The 25,098-nt window shown below is 34.2% G+C and overlaps 2 protein-coding genes across 6 annotated transcripts in view; one reads left to right on the forward strand and one right to left on the reverse strand.

Moving 5' to 3' along the window:
* Nucleotides 1-25,098, reverse strand: part of LOC127877003 (39S ribosomal protein L28, mitochondrial-like) — an 82,130-nt gene that overhangs the window by 16,487 nt on the left and 40,545 nt on the right. The gene's annotated exons all lie outside the window — the stretch shown is intronic.
* Nucleotides 5,336-25,098, forward strand: part of LOC127877002 (uncharacterized) — a 34,551-nt gene continuing 14,788 nt past the window's right edge. Inside the window, exons 1-3 of one of the 4 annotated variants that reach the window (XM_052422570.1) lie at nt 5,336-5,675; nt 6,395-6,582; nt 7,014-7,183. In XM_052422570.1, the coding sequence (XP_052278530.1) occupies nt 7,129-7,183 (55 nt within the window). In that variant the 5' untranslated portion in view covers nt 5,336-5,675; nt 6,395-6,582; nt 7,014-7,128. Of the gene's footprint in view, nt 5,676-5,750; nt 5,824-6,394; nt 6,583-7,013; nt 7,184-11,064; nt 11,261-25,098 lie in introns of those variants that run through there. The other 3 variants (XM_052422571.1, XM_052422572.1, XM_052422568.1) reach the window with 3 other exon arrangements.

The raw sequence follows: 25,098 nt of genomic DNA on the forward strand, positions 1-25,098 counted from the left end.
GACTTATACCCCTCTACCAAACTTGACTTTTACCCATCTACCAAACTTGACTTATACCCTTTTACTAAACTTGACTTACCGGTACCTTATATCCATTTACCAAACTTGACTTATACTCCTTTACCAGACTTGACTAATACCCTTTTACCAAACTTGACATATACCCCTCTACCTAACTTGACTCAGATACCCATTTACCAAACTTGACTTATACCCCTTTACCAAACTTGACTTATACCTCTTTACCAAACTTGACTTATACCCATTTTCCTTGAACTTGACTTAAACTCCTTTACCAAACTTGACTTGTACCCATTTACCAAACTTGACTTATACCCTTTTACCAAACTTGACTATCCTTATATCCATTTACCAAACTTGACTCATACTCCTTTACCAAACTTGACTTATACCCTTTTACCAAACTTGACTTATACCCTTTTACCAAACTTGACTTATACCCCTCTACCAAACTTGACTTACCCATCTACCAAACTTGACTTATACCCTTTTTCTAAACTTGACTTACCGGTACCTTATATCCATTTACCAAACTTGACTTATACTCCTTTACCAGACTTGACTAATACCCTTTTACCAAACTTGACATATACCCCTCTACCTAACTTGACTCAGATACCCATTTACCAAACTTATACCCCTTTACCAAACTTGACTTATACCCCTCTACCAAACTTGACTTATACCCCTCTACCAAACTTGACTAATACCCCTTTACCAAACTTGACTAATACCCTTTTACCAAACTTGACATATACCCCTCTACCAAACTTGACTTATAACCCTCTACCAAACTTGACTTACACCCCTTTACCAAACTTGACTAATACCCTTTTACCAAACTTGACATATACCCCTCTACCAAACTTGACTGATACCCATTTACCAAACTTGACTTTAATATACCCCTTTTTCAAACTTGACTTTTACCCCTCTACCAAACTTGACTTATACCCATTTGCTGCATTGACAGCTATGTTCAAGGGCAAATAACTCAGAAATGTGTTGGTAACAGGGTATACAAACAAGTGTCTTGCAAAGTTGCCCTATATGGTGATGACGCAGTTGAAGTTTCAATTTAATAGCCTGAGAAATGAAGAAGTAGTTTGCTCCGCTAACTTAGAACATTTTATGCTTCTTCCATGACCATGTTAATGGGCAAACAGCCCACAAATACTTAGCTTGGAGAGCACCTTAAAGTGAGATTGTTTGATTTTTATATCCTTAAAGTGATATTGTTTGATTTTTATATGTGTTAAATTGTAATATATAGAGAATATTATGTGAGTTTTGGATAAAGATCAAGTTTATCATGCGAGGCTTAGAACCGATGTAGCGCGAGGCTTGCCGAGCGCTAACATGGTTTGGGCCGAGCATGATAAACTTAATCTTTATCCAAAACTCACATAATATTCTATTTATCCTATTATTTTGTGGTCGTATATCGTTCAAAAAGAGTAAAAATACTTTAAAATTCAAAGAAACAGCGCTGGTTTTCCAAGTTGACTCCGTAGTGTTTGTTTACTTCAACGTCATCATTTGCTATGACGTCACATTGAAACATATAGTGTTCTTAAGATAGAGATCGGAAAACCATGGTCTAAAAATAGCGATAGTATAAAGGTAAAGTTTATACGATCGTTGTTATACTATCGATTTTCATCTGGTAATAGGATAAATTGATAAAAATATGTTACAATAACAAGAATAGGCAAGAAAAATGATACATTGAAGACAAATTTCATAAAATGCAACAAAGACAAATTAGCGCCCCGAGCCGATTGTGACAAAGATATTTCGTACATATTTTCCTACAATAACCAAAGCATTCATCTTTTTATTAGGATCGGAGTTAGTGTTCGTGTGTCGCTTGAATAGATATCGTTGCAAGAAATTAAAATGATCCGTAAAACTAAATTAAGATTCCCTTGGTACACGCATGACATACATGCTGGTGAATTCCACTGTACAGACATTTTCGATTTCAGAATTAAATATCTGGCTTATTTCGCGTTTTTCGACACATGTTCTTCTTAACTATTATTTTAATTTATATAGAAATATATGTATTATAAGTTTTTTTTACACATTTTATATACATTCATAAATATTTGCCAAAATCATACAATCTCACTTTTAACATCTACACATTTAATGTGTTGTGAAATGTGAACTTATGCAGACAGACTGACCAACAAATTGTGCGACTGAGATTCTTCAATATGTCCCCTATAAAACTTTTTTGGGGCCTTACATTAAAATAACAAAATTGCGTATCTTTTTGTTTAATAATTGTACACTGAGATTTGATTTAATTATTTATATTTGAAAGAATGATCAAACCATGGACAATTTGAATAACCCAGTAATACATTTTTCATTTTGGGTAATATATTCAATTTGACTGTAATAATTATGCCAAGTTCCCACAATAAAAAAATGCTGATTGCAAAAGACAAGTTTCTTCCCAGGCAAACAAAAGTTCAGCTGTTCGACTAGTCCACTAAACATTTTCATTAACTTTATTTGACCAACACAGTCATAAAACAGCAATGAAAGGATCTTAAAGCTGTAAAAGGAAACAAGTCAAAAACTATTTACACCCATTCATAAAATACATGCCCCCAAATTTAATTTGAAATTTCACTTCTGATATATTTAATTATACTTTTCGACATTTTTATTTGCTTGTATAAAAAGGAGTGTGTACAAAATGGCCAACATTGTAGGCATTAGGGGCTAGAAGAACTAACCCCACTAACTCAGACCACCAGCCCCCTATGTATGGAAGTGACAAATCAACACACCTGTCAGGAAATCTGTCCTGTAATGTAGCCCACCCTAATTTGACTTTGGCCCTCTTAAGTTCACAACATCTATTATTATTTGTAATTCAAGCCCAAATAAAGGGGTTATGCCAAGCAACAATTTTGCAAAGCCCCAAATTGTAATTACAAAAAACAACATCAAAAGTGAAACTATGGCCATTATATTTGTTTAGGGATCTCCAAACAATGATGCACAATTAGGGAGCTTCAAAAAGCTTTCTTGAACACTAGACTGGTGCCTGTTCATAATCATTATTAACCCATTTATGCCTAGCGTCTAGAAAAAAAGGCCTTTGCAAACAGCGTAGACCCAGATGAGACGCTGCATGATGCAGCGTCTCATCAGGGTCTGCGCTGTTTGCTTAGAGGAATTTCTGTAAGAAATATTCTAATGAAAGAAATACATATCCTAGACATCCCTAATTTTGGAAATTAATTGATCCAATTTAGAAGGATGGGAGAGTCCACTAGGCTTAAATGGGTTAAGAGAAAAGGACGCAGAGGGGAAGGAGCAATAAGTAAATGAATAACTGCACGAGTTTAAGAGTAAGTGATTGAGTGAGGAAAAGAGTTGATGACCAATAAGATGATAATTGATAAGGAATGTGATTGAGTTAAAGAACGAGATGTGATTGACTTAGGAGAGATTTTGATTGACTTAGTAAGTGATGAAGTGAATGAGAGAGGGAAAGAATGATGGAGTTAGGGAGGAAATGAGTTATGGAGTTTGAGAGTGTGTGTGAGTGATAAAGTTAGAGTGCATTGTTGAGAAAGGAAGTTACAGAGTTTGGTAAAGAGTGGCGGAGTGATGGATTTAATGAGGTTTTTGAGTGAAATGAGTAAGGGAGTGGTATTGAAGGATGGATTTAGGGAGAGGGGAATGGAGTAAGGAAGAAAGTGAGTGATGAAGTGAAATATGGAGTAAGGGAGTGAGTGACTGGTGAGTGACTGTTAGATTTAGTGAGCTAGTGGTGGAGTTAAGAAGTGAGTGAGTAAAGGAGATAGGTAGGTAGTTTGGGAGTAAGGGATGGAGTAAGGGAGAAAGTGATGGAATTATGAAGAAAGTGAGTGATAGAGTATAAGGGATGATGTGAAAGATGCAGTATAGGAGTGAGAGATGGAGTTTGAGGGCGAATGGGATAAAAAGGGATTGATTGATGGAGTTTGGTATTAAATTAGTGACTAATATCTCTGTCACAAATAGAGACCGATCACAGTCCAATCAGCGGACGACGTATTTTTACGCTCATCGGGCTGGCGCCCGGCTGATGATTGCACGGACACCGGGTAATTTTGTAGCATCAGGCGGCATCCTTATTAATTTTTAGTCTCACTTTCAATTTTACCCGACGATGGGCTTGGGATGAATTTGAATTGAGATCGAAGAGCGATCAGATGATGAATGCCCGGTTATTGCGCTGCGATTTAACGGATTCATTGTATGTGTATCAACAAAAATTAAGGTATTTCCCAGGGAAATATACATTGGCCGGCAACTGTCTGTTGGCCTCCACAGGATGCTTGGCAGAAGCCAAACAGAGCTTGCCATGATACACATACAACGAATCCGATGTTGGGCGACTGCTGGGCGATAACCGTGCATTAATTGTCCGATCTTCTTTCGATCTCAACTTGATTCCTTCCCGGGCATCAATGTTGGGTAAAATTTCTAACGAGACTTAAAATTACTCCGGATGCCCCCCGATGCTACAAAATAACCCGGTGACGGTGTGATCATCGACCCGGCGCCAGCCCTATGATCGTAAAATCGTCTGCTGATTGGACAGTGATCGGTCTCTATTTCTGAATGAGTTATTAAACTGTGTCACTCATCGGACAGCGGATGGCTTGGACATGTCCAGTCTTCCCGATGCCTGGAGATCCGATGCATCTGCCAGCGAAGGGATTATTTGTGACTGAGGCATTAGTTAGGAACGGATGTTGGTAGGGAGTGATGGAGTGAAGGGTCGAGTGGGGAAGTTATAAGTGAAGGAGTAAGTAATATAGAAAAGAAAGAAGTAAGTGATATAGCAAATACAATATGAAAATTCATTAGGAATTTAGTGAGTTAAAAAAAGTGAATCTTAAGCAAATAACAAAGTGATGGCCTATGTACATGTAATACGCTAAATATGGATGAAAATGTTATGTTAATTAGTAAATGTGAAATAAATAGAATTCTTGAAGAGAATGACATGAAAACTGTAAGTGAAACAAATCCATTAGCGAAATTTTATGCCATTCATATTCTTGGCCTTCTATATGACTTTTAAAATAATTCTTAAAATAAAACCTACACTTGTTTAAATAGAGGTGGTATGCCTGACAAGATACCTTGATAGCTTCACAATAGAGCAAATCCCTGCCAACACTTTGAGTCAAGCTATTGTTCGATCCGCCAGTCTCCCCATCTTTGACAGCTAGAGTAAATAGCCCCATAATTAGGGATTAGATATTCCCTAGCCCCTTCGGGAGCCCCACGTCTTGACGGCCAGTTGTCCAAATTTATCGAAATTGATGTGTTTATGCTGGGGAAATTGTGTGTACATGGGAGGCAGAAAATACGAATTGGATGGTTTAAATTACTTATTTGAAAACTTGTGTTGTGGATTTTTAGATCGAGATAAAGTGAAAGTTGGAACTGTAAGAAGGCAATATCATTTGAATATGCCTCCGTGTGGGTTATCAAGGATGCTGATTGCTGGATTTTAAAGAGAAATTGTGTATTGTTTACTGTCACTGGAATGGTGTGTGTATGCACAACTGGACTTTCGTTTTGAGCATGTACAAACATTACTGGATTGTATTTTCCTTGAATAAAAAATGGTAAGATAACCCCTTACATATATTTAGAAGCTCAACAAAGCAGATGATACCCCTTTTTGTGTGTCAATGATGTAAGCGACATGTGTTAATGCACGAGATAAATTTTTCGTCTGCGCTTCAAAAAAAGCCAACAAAATAATTGAGGATTGTAAGTTGTTTTGAATTGAGTAGTTCACAGGGGTTGCACACGCCAATGTTTCTTTTCCGGCAGAACGAAAACCACCATATATTGTGTTGTTGTTCTAAGACCAATTTTGCCGCCAGTTTGCATTAATATTGTACATTAAATGTGCTCCATTAACACAATATTTACATCAAGTTCCGGGTAGTTAAACATAAACAAGATAAAAATGTATAAACAAGATCGTAAATATCACATCGATAAGAACCTGCATGGCTATCTAATAATCTACCACTACCACTATTAAAAAACACTATTACAGGAAACTAAAGTTTCCTGTGAGCAAAATATGAAACTTAGCATAAAATGATGATATTGCACACGAATGGTGATTTGGTTATTGAGTAAAAGTAAGATGAACTGATGCTGATCACAGTTCTTTGGGCTATATCACAGAATTCACATTATCAGTAATTATGCATGTCTTAAGGACTAACACCTACCCTTTCCTCAATGAAAGATTTTTCACAACTTAAAATATTGACCGATTGGATGCTTCTCAATTTCGAACTACAATTTTAATTGTTAAATATTTCAGATTTAGACAACTTGGAGCTTCACAGAGAGACTTTCCATGATTGTGGCAGATTTTTTTGTTGTTCAAACCTGAATGAAACTTCATTTTGTAAACTGAACTGCCTTAGCGAATTTCTTGAAAACAAAGCGGGGATGTACAAATATATTACAAGCAACTCGCCCTGCAATGCTACCAGCTTACAAAATTAGGTAACCTCACTTGATTTGTTGTACCTTTATTTTAATGTTTTCACCTAGACATTACTTTTCTCTTTGAAGAGTGCTAATATATTATAGCTTTTGTTATATTTTGTGGGAAAAAACGCTCTCGGTGATTTAATAATTTCCCACATGCACATGCCAATCAACTTAACATAATACAAGTTAGTAACAAATGATATCGTGCATGCAATTTTTTTAAATACATCATGCATTGACACAGTCTTTGTGGCGTCCTGCCGGGAAACCACTGCAAAATAAATCTGCAAATGGGGCACCTGCTCTGGCCAGAACTTCAGATATTTTTTGTTGTCTGGGTAAAATTTAAGTCACCATTGGGAAGGGGCAAACAGAATTAAAGTAAAATCTAAGTAAGTGAAAATACATTTAAACATTATACATATGATTGTGTTCTTTTTCAGATGACTGACATCTGACATCAAGCCCACTGCTGTGACACACTATCGCGGCAACATACATGACCCACTTTGGTCACCTTGACCTTTGGTCAAGGCCCGTTGCAAGGGCATTGTAGTCATGATTCAACGAAATCTTTTTCTGCCGTTGAACAACAACGTCTTTCATAGTTTTGGTAAGCAATGTTGTGGAAAACTGCATACAAATATTCCTTACTCTAGCCAAGTGTATTAGCACTGTGTTTGGGTAGAAATAGATCAATTATTAGTTCCTTTTTTTTTGCATCAATTTCGAGTTTACATTTGATAAAACTGCTTGACATTTGTGTGCTTTTGTAGACAAAGGAAAATCAGCATAATAAATGGGTTAATACATGTACCTCTAATGAAATACATGTACATTTAAAATATATAATACTTGTTTCCCTTTTTTCAATTAAAACTTTCATAAGATTTGCTTGGCTGGACTTTCATAGCCACTTAACAGGAATCACTGAACTAAGTTCTTTATTAATTTCCAAAAATAAAGGTGTTCAAGGCTGTATTCAACTCTTTTGTGATGAAGTCTAAAATTAAATGAAGTGTATAAAGGTCTATTTTTACAGTCTAAAGATGCTTGAAAATTTGCATACAACATTTAAATATGCAAATGCCTGGTACATGGTTCATTTCATTTTCATGATTGTTTACAAAATAAACATGTCAACTTGTTATGTGTCAGTTAGGACCTGACCTGAAAACAGCCCCTACAACCTATGTTGTCATCTTGGTTGTATCTATTTACTGTTGCTGTTTATACAAAATGGTGCTACATTTTAAAGAAATCTTGATCTTATCAACTGATTAATGTACAGGTATGCCAAGTGTTTATGTAGCATGTTTAAGCTGAGCAATACTTGAATGATTTAATTAACTGACAGGTGCTGGTTAACCTGTGATGTAATGGGTAGATAAATACTAAGGGCTTTGGGGTCAGTTAAGTTGGCACATTTTGTCTAATCACAGTAGCTGACCAGACACTGGGGCCCTAGAGAGGGAAATACCCGTACACAGTCTCCTTCCTAAATGTGCGTGTATTGAAATGCAGGCTGAATAGTGTTGAATAGTTCTCAATAACCATTTAAATATAGGCTGGGCTTATTTATAAATCTGAATAACAGTATATTTTAGCAGTTCACATGAAACACAGTTTTTATTGCTGACAATTATTTTAACAATAACGAGTTTAAATAAAGTTAAAGGTGGGGGGTTGAGAGGGGGGTATAATGTGGGGTGGGGTAATTTATAAGATGTTTAAAAAAAAAAAAAATTTTTTTTTTGGGGGGGGGGGGGATGGGGGGGGGGGTAGGGGGAGTGAGAGGGGGGGGGTATAATGTGGGGTGTGGTAATTTATAAGATGTTTAAAAAAAAAATTTTTTTTTTGGGGGGTGGGGGGGGGGGGTAGGGGGGGGGGGCGAGAGGGGGTATAATGTGGGGTGTGGTAATTTATTAGATGTTTACATTTTTTAATTTTTTTTTTTGGGGGGGGGGGTGGGGTTGGGGGAGTGAGAGGGGGTATAATGTGGGGTGTGGTAATTTATAAGATTTTTATTTATTTTTTTTGGGGGGGGGTGGAAGGGGGGTGGGGGTGAGAGTGGGGTATAATGTGGGGTGTGGTAATTTATTAGATGATGTTAAAAAAAAAATTGGGGGGGGGGAGGTTGGGGGGGGGGAAATATAGGTTGGGGTGATGTTGGTAAACAAGTATGCAAAATATAAAAGCAATATGTCAAGCAAGGGACAATGAAAAAAATAACAAATGATCCCACACTGACATGAACAAATATCCTCTATTTATTAAACATGAAATTGAAACTTATTGCATTTGTTTCCCCTGTATATAAGAAAGATATAATAGTGTATTACCTCCCCTGTCCTGCTTATATTTATATTAATCAACAAAATTAAACATTAACACAATATTTAATATACAAAATATACAAAAAATCTCATATTCTGATAATATTTTTACTGATCCACTTTATTTTACTCAAATGATGATGTTTCATTGGACTGATAATTATAGATTTAGGATTACAGACCAGTTGCTTCAGTTATATTGTTCAGAATTCGCCCTGTTGGCCGCCTATGCGTTCTTGAGTTATCATCCAAAAACCATTTTACCATTTCTAGTCACCGTGACCTTGACCTTTGACCTAGTGACCTCAAAATCAATAGGGTCATCTGCGAATCATGATCAATGTTCCTATTAAGTTTCATGATCCTAGGCCCAAGCGTTCTTGAGTTATCTTCCTGAAACCACCTGGTGGACAGACTGACAGACCGACCGGCCAACATGTGCAAAGCAATAACCCCCTCTTCTTCGAAGGGGGGGGGGGCATAAAAATACAGAAATCTACAGATATTAAGGAATAATGGGTCTTTTAATTGCTTGGTACTCATTGGCACAAAACCATCAAAATTTTTCTTTCCATGCCTTTTTGATAAAATGTTCAGTTTCAGTGCTCATTTTATGTTAACCTGCATATAATGAGGTTTTGGAACAAAATTCATGCAAATTCAGCAATCAGAAATGTTTTTTCTTCATTTTTTAAGTGCTTTTTACGGGTAGTTTAGGATGAGAAGGAAAAGAATCGCTGATAATAATATAAAAAATCATGAAAATAATAATTATAATAATTGGTTTTATTAAGTTTTACTGTAATTAGCCATTCTGTTTAGGGATGTTTCATAATTGGTTGTCATAGAAGTAATGGCCGTATAATGGTTAAATAAAAATATTATCCCTTGTAAAACTGCTGATCACCTCCTGATAACCATCCCCTTTTTCATAAAATATTTGATCCACAATAAAGTTAAACAATGGGACTATAAAATGCATAAAACCGGAAATAATCAGGTACCATATTGTTACAGGCAATGAAATGAATATTCATTTGACAATCGATTCATCCACTTTTGTTCCCATCTAAATGAATGAGTGTGCATGCAATACGGTAATTACTTTATTCAATAAAATTGTCACTTCTTAGAGATTTTATTGGAAAATGTTAAAATGAAAATTTGATGTTGAATCATGTTTTTGTGAGTAGGACTGGTCATGGTCTGCCCCAGGTACTGTTATTGATTTATTAATTGGAAGTTGAGAGGGGCACCTGGCACAGACAGGTGCATTTAATGGGAACATTCCGTCAGTACTTCAATGAGGTGCATTAAAACCATATATGATAGCTACCTTTGCAGAAAAATAATTCCGTTTTGAATTGAATTTCATGGCATTTTTTTTCTCTAGAAAGGTTAGGACTGTCATTTTGTTATTTGTGACAATGGCTGGAAATATATCGTTCCAGAAGGCCAGAGGTTTTTTGTTTCAGAGGTGGAATAAATCCGACTGACTCTGGCTGTCAGCAGACAAAACATTGATACTAATTAGTTATTCTGGTGGAAAGATAGTGTGACATGGATTGGAGTTGAATATCTACTGATGGAATGATTAGTCCCCTGAAACTGTAACCATTAGATTGGAGCTAGCCTGAAGGTGAAAGGTTAATTACAAAGGGTTGATACTGAGGATTCTTAAACATGGTTCCACTGTTATGGAATGGATTGAAACAGAGGCTGACAAAGGGTAATTATATTCCATCCAAAATACAGTTCTAGATTCAACCTAAGATAGGAATCGTGTTGGTGACGTTGGTTTCATCATTACACGAGAATAGGGGCTGGGTAAGTTAGACAATGCCGAAACTGCCCATAGAGGTTTCTTTGTGATTGGCACATAGCGGAAACATCATTAAATAGTTTGTTTGAGAGTATTTCTAATAAATGTTTTAGAGAAGACTTCATGAAATGATATTTATTTTGAATAACAAAATAAAAATATAAATGAGACTCATCTTGTAAATACATTTCTAAATGGATACACTTAAAAATGATACAGATATGAGATTGATCAATAGCACTGCTCAGTAAGGTTATGTCAGTTATGATAAAGTCTGCCACCTTGGGGCACTTTATTTTTTAAGTTCCTTATTTGGTTTTCATTACTAACCAGAAAGCTGCTTTTCTCATAAATGCTTACAGTAGTGTACAGCATCATTGTTTTAAAACTATAAGACTGCATTTGGTTACTGTCTTACGCTTTGTTCCATGAGATACTATTGAAGAAATTTGTTCTGAGTGATATTTTAAGATGGATGTAAGGGACTGCCAACAACAACGTGAGGGCATGTTAGAGTTTGCTTTCCTAGAAGGTGATACTGCCATTTAGATGTTTTCAAACTTGATTTTCAAAATTCTAACTGAAATATTATGTCAGCACTGTTATTATCAAAAGGTTTAGATTTGAAACCCCACTTTTTCTAAACAAATGTATTTCTCCTATTTGTCCGAATTTCACAATTGCATTATGGCTGTTCTACTGTAAAATTACCATATGAAATGCCATGTGTGAATAATTATAAATGACTATATTTACAAAATAGAAAAAAAAACGTGTTCAAATGTACAAGTCACTCAAATACTTGTTTCAAAACAATTTCAAAAGTGTCTTAAGTGAGGGCTGTTGTCATGACTCCCTAAAAAAAAATGAGAAAAAGATAGGTAATCATACTTACCGGTACTTTAAAACAAAACTCACTGAAATTTGTTATTTTCTTAAAAAAAAAATCCACTTACTTCCAGAAAAATGTCTGTCCGACTGAGAAGATTAAACATTTTGAGTGGGTCTGATATGTGTAAACAAAGAGTCAGACTTTGAAAAAGTTTTTTTTTTAACCCTTTCCACCATAAAGAGCAAAGTGAAATGGCTTTTGCAACCAGCATAAAACCAGTAACTCGCAGTCTGTTCAGGTTTTATGCTGTTTGCTGTTCATCAGTAACTAAGGGTTGGAATTAAAGCCTTTAAAACTTTAATTTATTAATAAAGGTCAGATATGCTGTTGTTTTGTTTCACAGTCTGAGACAAGTTGCAACAATTTGACATCACCTTACTTCCACCTAAGTCTTTTTTGTGGATTTTGAAAAACATGCTGCACACAATCAACATGCTGGGTGTTTGTCATACGTTAAGAATCTGACAACACCTACCACCATGTGATATTGAAATTAGAAGGCAAATGGTACCTTTTTGCATCAATATGGCAAATTATTATAGTAAAATTATTTATCGTATTAATGAAAATATAATTGTTTCAAATATATTGTTAAATTATATACAGGTAATATGTGTTTGGTTATCAACAAAAAGAAAAATACAGTATCATGAAGACATCACAAAAATGCCCTTATAAAGTTAACATAAAGATATACATATGATTAAATTGGTCATTCAAATTTAATTTTGGCCCTGCAGGTCTGATAGGTTATCAGACCAAATGTCTGTTCCATGGAAATCTACATTTACTGTAAATTAAGTATGCCCCATTTGTTGGGTAGCTTTATTAGTTAAACTAAGATCTTGAAGCATTGTATTATAATTATTATGATATGCGATGCAAAACGTTAGTTTCAAGTTTATTTTACATCCATATTTATTTTAGTTGTCCCCATGTGTGTATGAAGGGTATTATGACAAGCACCTGTTGGGGATAATAATACTGAGCCAAAATTAACAAAGTTGTTGAATTCACTTTATATTGTTAAAAATGTCTTGATAAATGCCCCTTGTTTGTTACCTGTTGTGTCCCAAATACAGGGTAGGATTGAATCAAGTTTCCTTTTTATGTTGGCCTAATGAAGCACAGAAAAGGACAGGCTTATTTCTTGGGCTATTGTTGCTAGCCAGCAATTAATGTTCTGATGGACATGGAGAGCTTGTTTTTTGTAGCCTGATGGACTTCTTGTACACAAAGAAAAATATCCTGTCACATATGACAGTCTGAAGAGTGTTCTTCAATAAATATAGTATTTGAATCTAGTAAAACGGTGTATGCCAAAATAAATGACAATGTTTGTTCTGACTCTTTTGCTGCTGCATTTTTTTTTAATCACCTGCCCTGTCAAATGTTCGCAAGTCCTACAAAATGAACTTTGTTTTGCATAAAATTTCAGGGTGCTCAAGTGATCATAAAATAATGAAAAATCAATTATCTGTAGGTTCCCTTTGAATAAAACCATTAGCTTGTATTTGTGGAAGCTCCTTAAGTTTCTCTGGTAAAGTTAATGCCCGTTTTATAGATGATTATTTACTTCCTTACAGGAAGTTAGAACTCTCAATGTTTACTTCTTGGGGATGTTAATGTCTAAATGTTTACCATTTTATCACAAAAATGGACACTTACAATTACTTCAACGGCATGAAATTATGCAATTTTAAACTTCAAGCATGAAGTTTATATATAGGTTTAGTCATCAACTTAACAAAAGCAAATACTTCAGTTACAGTAAGCCCCCTTTTAATGACAGGTTGTATCAGGATAGCTTCCCTTTGATTAACTTTCCTCTGTTGAAAGTATTAGTGATGGCAAAATTTGTATAAACTTTGTATGCTACTTCAAAAGAATAAATATTTTTAATTCCTTTAATACTAGTTTAAATTATTTTAAATTCTTTAAAAGTAAGTATTATGAATTTGAACGCTAACTTGTTCACATTGATGTTGACATTATCCTGTTTGTATAACTCTATTTATGAATGTGGTATATCTGATAATTGTTTATCATAATTTGTTATCAAATTCTATCAATTACATGAAGAAGGAAAATACATATGCCCTTGTTAATCATTAAATGTGAGAACAAAATTCTGTGTTATTTGACTTTTCCTCATTTATAGCACATGAATGAAATTCTTATTCCTGTAAGGATGTTTTTGTTATGTTTCATTTTCTTTGCAAAACGATAACAAAATAATCAGTTGAAAACAGTTTTCCATGCCTCTATTACCCTGGAGAATACAACGTAACAATTCAGTGTGTGGTCAAATTTTGTCTCCGAAAAGGTTGTAAATCATGTTCACTTGACAATTATAGGTTCCTGTACTCCTTGTTGTGTCTATTATATTGCAAGTTAATAGAATCTAATAGAAGCTGAAGTTTCAAGTGTTATGTGGAAGTCTTGTTGACTCTCACAGTCCCTATTGAGGCCCAAAGTCACCAAGGGCAGACTAATTGCAACATCTGAGGCCCTATTACATCTTAATAGCTGCCTCGTCCACTTACCATGGCAATTATAAGTTTTAATTATATTAATCATATCTTGTTACAAATGTGGACAATGTTTTATGTTTGCTGGGCCTGTGACATTTTCATGATGAAAATTATTGGTATAAATTTCAGGCCAACTTTCAATCCGCCTATCCAACAATCTTAAACCATGCCTGGGTCTATCAGGAGCGGATACACCTGTTGGCTATACTGGGTCACACTGGGCAGGTGCAGGATTAGAGATTTATGGAAATTGTGCTGAAAATATTTTGCATCATAAGCAGATTTTAAATGGTATGGAATGTAAAAAAGATATAAAAGAATCAGGTGTCTCATCTGTTTATCATGTAACAGGCCCTTGAGAGTGATTGATAGATTGCCCCTCTAGTTTGGTACACCAATGGATTATCATGATGGGATGGGCACTCTAAACTTGAGGGCTTGTTTGACATCTAAACAGGTTATTTTAGTATGAAAAACAAACTATCCAATTTTTCCTGTCAAGTCTTTAATTGCAATTATTGTACCTATTGTTTAGCACTCATACACTGATATGAACATTTAGCACATCAAATAAAACAAGACTATTGCCAAACAATACATGTCCCCTACTGGCTCCACCAGTGTCAGAATTTTTAATTTTTTATTGTTGCCATAGCAACCAGAATTTTTGACATATGACCAAAATAAAATGACGTGCATAATGTCAATATTGCCATCTATCCATGTTTCAATTTCATGAAAAAATATGAAGACCTTTAAAAGTTATCGCAGGATCCAGATAAGTGTGACAGACACACAGAGCACAAACCATAAGTCCCCTCCGGTGAAACCTATAGGGGACAAAAATGCATTTTAATTAATAAGTGTTCTGATCTATAATAAGCTGAAGTATTAACACTTTTGACAGTTTGAATGGATTATTGATAAATGACTTTTATATGAATTATACTTTTATCCTGAATAACCATTTTATCCTATTTAGCATAATTATCTTGTTTTCCAAAACAAGTAAGGTGTGAAAATGAAATATCAAAGAGATTTTTTTAATTTGTGTGCAATATGTTACCACAGCTACTATGCACTTCTGATTTTACCCCACATATGTCTTTGATCTTTTTCACACCATAATCATAAAAGGGCATAATTAGTGCCCCTGTGTACCCTTTGATCCCTTGAACATCATAATTGTTGGCCATTGTCTCAGCAGGGGCCTGGTAAATTGGTGACCATGACTGTTGTGTTTGAGCTAATTGATTACAATTGATTACATTATAGTCACATGATGTTTGTTGCAAAATAGATTATTTGGTGTTAAACCAATCATAAAGCATGTTGTTTATTTGAGTTTTGAAGTTTGCCAAATGATGTGAAATTATGTGGCTGGTATTGTGTACAGGGACATATTGCATGTTTGATTCTTGTCAACAACAGAGTGACTAGAACTATTGTAAAATGAAGTGGTGATTCTGAACTGGGTTAAAAATATTGACATATTGGCATTTTGGATTCAGCAGCATTGTTGCTGTTGTTTATGTATTGTTTTCTGGGGCTTTGGTGTGGATGCAAACATTTTGATGTGTGAATGTTGTGACCTGTTGATGTATTGCAACGGAACCATGGTGCAACAAGGATTCATCTGGATCATTTGGAGTAAATATATATAATTTTGTTATACATTTTGATACTGTAAATGTGATAACCTTATCAATAGGGCACTACCTGTGTATGTAATTAGGAATGCTTTAAGATATAAAATGGAATATAGAAATGTAAGTGGACAATTGACATATAATAATACTGTTAGATAAATTTAGACGATTAATTTTATTGTTCCTTGACTGTTTACTTAAAAGGACCTCCTTAAAACAAATGAAATATGTGTAATGTACTGATTTGAGTCATCTGACATATTATATCACTCAGTATAAAGAGAAATTGATAACTCTGTTCATAGATTTCTTTACATCCAATAATTTTTTTATTTAAGAAAATACCACATGTAACAATTTAAACAATCACATATGTAAAATTTTAATAATATTAAACTTGTTTCATACTTACTGTTGCAAATCTAAAGAAAGAAATAACTATAGAAATTCGTGAACAAAGATATTGGAATATCTTAATTTTCTAAGCAATCATCTTTGAGTGCTTGTAAAATATGCTCATGTAGACATACATGTTTCAGCATGTTAGTTGCAGCGGTCATTAACCATCTATTATCGATAGCTGTGCATAATGAGATACCCCTATTGCAAAGTGTTGATGATTTATGATAGCAATTGTGCTGCTACCTTGTTAATTAGCATCCTCATGCTAATAGCATCAGTGTGTTATACTTTGGTTAGGCTGCTGCTTTATGACTTTGAAGTTGCTACACCTGGGGTATCTATGTTGATTTATTATCAATAAAAGTCTTGTTGTTAATGGGGAACAAATGTACAGTACAGTGAAAACAATAGATGGCTATGCAGTCTGTTTATATTAATTATTCTCGGTATTCAATTCTTGAATACATTGAACCTAGTCAAGACTTCGTGGTAATTTCAAGGATTACCAATTTCAAGATTTATTGGGCTTTATAAACTTAAATATAGCATTTAATTAGAGTAACACTCATGAATATCATTTAATGGCATAAGACCCATTTTCACATGATGCGACTCAATTAGTTTTCTCTTATATTGTCACCACAGGCATTTTGAATCCATTTTGCTCCCTTCTCTGATATTGATATCCCGTTTAAGTTGTGTTCTGTGGTTTCTAGCAATTAAAATTTTAATTTAATGAGTTTCATTTCAATCCCAGTCCATGTTACCTTTTTATCCTTGGACGAAAACATGACCCCTTTGCTTTTGCTTGTGCTACAGGGGATTATTTAGGGACCATAACAGATGGGAGACCTGTAGATTTGAATTTTTAACCCTGTGTGAATTCCAATTTTCTGCTCTTGATTATATTGGTGTCTTTTCAACTATGATGACCTTTTTCCAAATTCATTTTGTAATTACAGAATTTAATAACCAGATTTTATTCACATATGTTGCTTTTTTTTTTACTTTAATGTATTCATTATTGACCAAAAAAAAAACCGAACTGTCAGTCAAAATACTTTTAATATTTTAAAGCAGAGAAATAAATGCAAACAAGTATAATTAAAACAAAATAATAAAATAATGTTAACAAGCAATTGATCTATGCGTTTTGAAACTTGTAAATTACATTACTAGTATTCATGTTTACCACTCTTATTTGAAACTAACATTATTTCATAAGGAGCATATGTTCTTGTCTTCAATATCCATACTCTGTTATTAATATTCAAGCTTATTACAATGAGGACCAACCAGTGGTCATAGAGAGCCACAAGCCTTAACTAGTGTTTGATTATTCTCAAGAAAAGAGTACAAAAGGAACATTCATTAATCAAATCTCCGACTCTCTGTTCAGTGACTTTAGTGCACAATTAGAGATTATATCTGTGTGTCTTGGTCAGTGTGAGGGATGATGGATGACTAGCATACCACCACATCATCTGGCAGGCATACTCAAAGGATTTGAATATCAATATTGCTGGCTGCTTCTAATGTACCAATAATGGTTATAGAGCATGGCAAGCAGTCTAAGCCATGGTCATTGTTAAAGCAGTTTTCAACTGATGTTCTGTAGTATATCACTCATAATTGCAGTTTATTTTTATGACCTTTCCAAACCGTGTCCATGCTAGATCTGAACAGTCAGGTGCTTCTTTTATACAGACTTCAGTACCATTCAGATTATGCTATTTTGCATGCACATGAGACTGTCCAGTTTCAATGGAAGATGACCAGTATGGGTTCCTCTTTCATTTACAGCCGGCTCTCATGGGTTTTATTTACACTATTTTAAGACTCTGGATTGTCATTGTGGTGTCAATTGGACTCCATATCTTTGTATCACATCTTTGCACTTGGTGTGTTGAAGACAAATATTTGCTGATAGAATTGAACTCCAATTAAGTCGTTGAATTAAGGAATTAGCGTAGATGTACAATACTGGCCCTGTGTTAATTTTGTATTGAATGCCCTTTAAGAGTGTTGCATTTGTATTATCACTTTTCATTTCCAGTGTTTGGGAAATTCATTAAAAGTATTCTTCTTTTATTTGAAAGTTGTGGGAATGAAAGAGTAAAGATTGTGCAAACAAATGGTCATTTGTATTGTTGCTCCCTACGATTGTTTTATAAACAACAATGGCACCAGAGGGCAGCCTTGTCAAAGACAAATGTGGAAATCAAATTAACGCTCTCTTGAACTATGCCCCATGATAGCAGATTTTTCAACACTCTGCAGGCTTGTGCAATATTTGTTGCTGTGAATGGATTATCACTTTATATTAGCAAGCATATGACTTTTTCAGGAATGTTAAACTGTTACCATTAGCTTGTGTTAATCTGATTTACACCCAGAATAATTTGTAACAAGTTTGCACACTCTTCCTATTCATATTAAGTTATTAAAGTTTTAGCATCATATCTCCAAAATCTTTAAGTGAAGTGTTAGAGATTGCACATGTTGAAATATCACATGATGGTGTACGAAAAAAGTTGGCAAATCACAAACAAAAAACAATAACAAAACAACACAAAGAGGAAAAAATAACCAGATATTCAGTACCAATCTGGTGTTACTCACTCAGTCACTGTTTTACATATATTGGTAAAAAACATGAGATGATAATTAATGATCCATGAGGTAATGTATTACCCTATGTTTGAAGCCCACAGTATCAATAGTTGCCAATAATATGAGGGACAGGTGCTTGGAAGGATGATAATGATAATGATTTCACTGATAACCAGGCAACCAATATCACAGATGTTCCCTGATAGGCGAAAGAGAACTGTTGAATGATGCTATCTGGCTAAGAGAAATTGATGGGATATTTGTAATATATAAAAATGGATATCAGATAATAATGATATTCTGCCAAATATTAATTAAATATTAATTGGTCGACATGAAGGCAAATAGTTCATTTCATGAATAGAACCAAATCATAATTGTAGAATAATTAATAAGAAAATGGCTTAGCTAAACATTCTTCAGTATATATGCAGCAAATTATAAGCCATTAAATACTTTTAAGTTTATAAACCATATTGAATCCCTTGACATTGTGATGTTTGCATTGTATCAGTGAGGCTAAATTATTATTTTTTTTTGGGACAAAAATGCAGGACTTCATAATGTTTACGATTTCTATTGGGGGCTTTGAGCATCTTTTGTGAGCCAAAGTGTTCAAACAGTATTTTAAAGGAGCATCACTGAGTCTGAGGTGCTCATGAACATTCGTAGATAATAATTCAGTGGCAACTGGTGGCCTGCATCTGTTTATTTTTACAAGCTCACCGATGACAAATTATCTAATGATTGTAACAAATGGAGCCTTGCTCAGTCCATTTAGATTAGCATGCACATTAAATTAGCGCATTTCAATGAATTAGAAATGACCTCTGCCACTGCAGCTGAATCATGCCAATGAAGCACCATGAAAATAATTTGCTGCTGATAAAACAAATAAACATTATGCTAATTGACAGTTGCTTAATAACTTTATGGAATGACAAGGCTGCTCACATTACGTAGGTTTCTTAAATAAACATTTGAGCTGATTTTCTTGTTAATATGACTGCTTATACGAGTTTGAAGATTGTATAACATTTAAATAAAATAAACAGTCATGTTAAACAATAATTGAAATACATCCTCAGTCTTGTCATTATTTTTTTTTAAGCACTAGCCCAATTGGGCTACCAGCATGGAAATTTCACTAGCCAGAATCAATTTTAACTAGCCTGAAATAAAAGCTATAATTATTTTACATTTGTAACTATGTTTGTATTGAAAAAAACATAGCATAATTAAGATAAAACAAAAAAAAAACTTGATTTTGTTTTTATTCACAGTAAATGTCTGACAAAATAATTAATACAAGGTCTCCAGACATCTCAATTCCATCATGGTCATTGTCTCAGTCACCGTCATCCAGGTCTGACATGTCAGGTATGCTCTTAAAGGCGGCCTGAAAAAACAATGTTATAACATGATATAAATTTTCCTCTCAAATATCTCTGAATAAAGTAAATGCAATCTCAAACTAGCAATAATACCTGTGCATAAGAAGTAGAACACAAAGGTAACTTTTCTGCCCTTTTTTGAGTCTTCTTAAACTTAAAAGACATTTGTAGCAGTAGTTTCATTACCTAAGCCACATCTGGTTTGTCGCTGATTGAATTAGCATCTAAAATGCAGTATGAGAACACATTTGAATAAAAGGCAGGGTTCGTTCCTTGACAGATTAATTTTATCTGTTAAAAATTATACCTGCAAGTTAGTGCATGATATTTAATTGCATGTTGTTGTTTTTTACATTAAGTATGGAATGTACTTACCAGCCAGTCAGCAATGTAGGCTAAGAATCAAAGTCCCCAATACTTGGAGACATCAAAACGAAGCCATGACCGATTATTTTTCCATGACTGTTGGAAGTTTCGTTTCATTTACTGTTCATATTTTTGTTGCAACCTTAATTCTCATTTTGACGTTGATGTTCGTGTGTTGCGCCCTCAAAATTACACAGAAAAGACATTAAAATAAATGTATCACGGCGAGTTCTCCATCCAGTAACAATAAAAGTTATAGCGTCTCGTGAGATTGACTTACAACATTGTTCGATAAGCGTCTTATCAATGAGCAGGGGTGGCGAAATCTCAAAAAACTATACTTGTCCACGGACAACCATTTAGGAAATTTAACTTGTCCGTTGCTGAACTACACTTACGTTAATGTTTAATAAATTATAAACGCATTTATTGATTAATGTAAAACAATGTGGACTATACCAAAATGAGTATGATTTGCTAGTTGTGTATATAGTTGTATTTCAATAGTACATTCATTATAGCAGTATATTATAAACAATATAAAGACTTTCTAAAACTTTTAAATTGCAAAGCTAGTGTTATTAAAACATGTGTTGAACATAAGTAAATCTGTGAGCCAAGTTTCTTGAAAAGTTCTGGTGCGTTTACTTACATCATATTTTTTATCATAATCTTTCTTATTTTTTGGGGGGAGGTGGACTGCTCAAAGCTTCGGGTTTCTGCTCCGTTGTTGAAGATTTAAAAAAATGAAATGTTCCATTTTTACCATTAAAGTCGTCTTAAATAACAAGGTAGACCGTGTTTTGATTATCTTACTTTGATACTTTTTATTTCCGTCGGATTGTAAAAATAAAGAAACCAGTCTGTACACTGTCTAACAGTCGGGCCGAATGTTTAAAATGCAGCATGCTCCTGGTCTCTTATAGAATAAGGGAGATCACTGCGCAGGAGAGTGCCCGTATTTTAGCTTGATTGCTCCGCAAATAGCACTGACAATGTATTCGCATGTCAACATCCGATTTTGTAAAACTTAATTACGGCTTTAATACAATGTTTTTTTTTGTATACCTGGACCCGACTTTTAAAAAACTTGTTGTCCATGGACAACTTAATTGAAAAAAATCAGTTGCCCAGACAAGCAAATGTACGACTCGGGCAACTCGGACATTTGATTTCGCCACCCCTAATGAGTGCTCAAGGGAAGTAACAAATGCAGTTTTGAATAAGCGTCTATATGAATTTATTTCGGACTTGTTACTAAGTTCGGACACAAAAAATTGCTCTCGACCGATCGGGCTACTGGCTTGGAATTTTCACTCGACCAATGCAAAAATCACTCGACGTTGATCAAGTGGGTTATGTCCAAGACTGTATCCTTTGTTGTTATTTTATGTGTAGTCCACATATCATTTTAAACATGTAATATGCTAGTTAATAACTTAATAGTGGTGCATCAGATATTCATTTTTAAGAATATCATTTTTTTGTATGAGTCATGATGTGTTATTCTGGGGCTAAGAATTTGGGGTCAAAATTTAATGTTTTTATCCACAACATCAATAAATCACAGGGTATAGGACAGAATAACTTTAAGAGCAATTTGTCATCTTTTAAAAGCTATTTTACAGTAAAAGAATAATTTAATTGCAGCCCATTGTTCCATTTGTGACAAAGTAAACTGTCTGTACTAGTTGTATGCCTTTATGTATCTGACAGGGCTTCTATACAGAGAATACTTAACTTGATCAAATGCTTCTTTGAAATCTGAGAAACAAATTCAACAACAAAAAAGCAGCTAATTTCAGCTGTCATGTATTAAATACGTACCTGCACATATATTGTATTGTTCATTCAAGATTGTTAGCAAACAATGAACAATACTTTTTTGATCATCTTGTTTTTATTATTTGAAAATATGGCCCACTTTCAGACAGATTCAATGATGTAATAGAATTATTATATTTTTTATCATTTGGTTTTGATCATTTATACAAATGGCCCACTTTCAGAAATCTTCTGTTCGAACAGTTTGTGCATTGTGAAGTTTTATTTAATGTTTTGCAAATTTTGAGAGAAAAACAACTTATAATTTAAAATTGGAACTGAAATTGATTAAAACTTTTTACTGCAGACATTTGACATTTAGAGCATTATAGGAAGCTTAATTTAGCTAGTAAAATGTGTGTTACATGAAGACTGACTTTTTGTACAATGCTATTCATTGATTTGATATTTATTTCATAGTAATCTTAAAATGTTTACTTAAGACCAAAATAGGCAAATTGAGGTTTGTCAAATAAATAAAGTATGTGTTTTTAATTTGTTGGATCTTAAATAATCACACAAGTTTAAACTGTTTACAAGTCAATTCATCATCAAGCTTGTTGGCGCATTTATAAAAGGATAATTAGTTAAAATGTAGACATTGCCACTTGACTTGGCAGACCAATAAGTGTTCATTCCATTTTCATTTTGAAATGTCAATCAGAAGATAAATTCATCCATCACAGTATTTGCTTATGAAATTACTTATCGGGTAGGTTACGACACTATTGAACAATAAAGAATATGTGGAAAGTCATTTTATTTTTAATATTATATTTTGACATGTTGCACATTTTTTATTTGATTTAAACTTCCAAGTGATTTTATTTTTAAGAAAATAATTTGACATGTTGCACAGTTCTTATTTACTTTCCTTGTTTTCCAGCCAGTGTATTTCCCACATTGCTAGTTATTTCAATCATCTGTTTTCATCAACGTCTAAAAAATACATATGTTCCAAATGACACAGATTTGCTTACGCATTCATTATGAACACTTTGATAGAAGACATCAATAAATTTTAAGGTTCAATAAACCTTGGATATAAAGTTGTAACTTGGCTGCAATCACATGAACTTTAGTATCAAAACAAAGTACATGTATAACTAAGTATAATTGACCCTCTCCATGCAAAAATGTGTCTAATACGTGCTATGCAGAGTCCATAGCACTACTCCAGCCTGTGCAGACTGGTGAGGAGCTACCCTGTTTGCTATAGGGGAGCAAGGTTTTGTGGTATCAATAACGTGAATACGTAGGCTGTTCTGTAACTAACGTAGGCTGTTCTGTAACTAACGTAGGCTGTTCTGTAACTAACGTAGGCTGTTCTGTAACTAGCTGACTGCATGTGGCATAAGACCATAATGTCCGCATGGTGCACGTCAAATTAGCTCTGACATTGGTAGCATTGAGGCAGCATGGATTGCTGTCATGGGGTACAAATGACAGATGCAGAAACCCAAGGCGTTGGTGAATCCATGATTGACATGGGTCTACCTCTAATTGACATAGTCATGGCCTCCATCAATTGGGTTTAATTTAAAACCAATGGGGCCCTTTGTGGCAGTGCTTGAAATGTTGAGGCAAAGAAATACGTTTATAACATACACATTGCCAGGCAGGACTTAGTTTGAAATGTTTACTTTGTAGGAAGGTATTATAAAACAATAAGTGAAGTGAATGTAACAAAATTTACAAAAATAATAAGTCCCTGAGCAAATGGGTGTTGTTTCTTGACATTGAGATGCTATGTAATTTAACTAAGATTATGTAATAAAAAAGTACCAATTTCCTGCTAAGCCCTGCTGTCTGTTGGAAAATGCTGGGCTGTGTATAAGATCATACAAAGATGTGCAAATATTGCACTTGGCTGTATCATTGAGCCCTGTAGACAAATATCTTTAGGACTGCAACACCTTGTTTAAGCAGGACTGTCAGTTTTCAATGGTTGTTTAGTGTTATAATTCATTTTATTTCAGGAAACATTATATAACCCACTTGTCTTGACCTGCCATGTAAACAGCTGTGTTAGTGGTTTTTTTTCTTCAAAATTTAAAATTTTATATCTCATAAAATAAATGTTGATGCTTTTAATAGATGTACTGGGGTCAAACAGTTAATTTATGTATTTTAACAAATATCCGCATTAGATATCTGAAAAACAACTGTCAAACTACTTTTGATATTCAATAACTCAGTCAAACAATATAATTGATTATTTGTTATTGATAATTTAATTTATTATAAATTGAACAAACAGACAAGATTTAAACATCATGGTGATCAGGGTTATTTTGTGCATAATGATCAGTGTTGATTTCAAGATCTATAAATTCTGTTCCTATCATAATCCTGTTGCCACAATAGCAAGATTAATACTCATGAAGGGTCCCATCTCTAACCCCAACAACAGAAAGATAACATTTACAGCTCAAGCTAAACTTAAGGATGCCCAAATGATAACCTGATTAGCTGCCCTTTGATGTTCCTTAATTTAACTGTCCCTTAACTAACTTGGAAGTGCTGTGAAGACAGTTACTGTAGAGATTGATGTGCAAAGGAGAATAAAAAATCCACAAAAATCAGTGTTTATTACCATGGATTATAGGTGATCCATAAGGAACTGTAGCATTATTGTGTTCTTTTTAGTGTTTCTTTTAAGGGGGATAATCTGTGATAAATGATCAAAGTAGAAT

The sequence above is a fragment of the Dreissena polymorpha genome, chromosome 4 (genome assembly GCF_020536995.1).
Source record: "Dreissena polymorpha isolate Duluth1 chromosome 4, UMN_Dpol_1.0, whole genome shotgun sequence".
NCBI classification, from domain to species: domain Eukaryota; kingdom Metazoa; phylum Mollusca; class Bivalvia; order Myida; family Dreissenidae; genus Dreissena; species Dreissena polymorpha.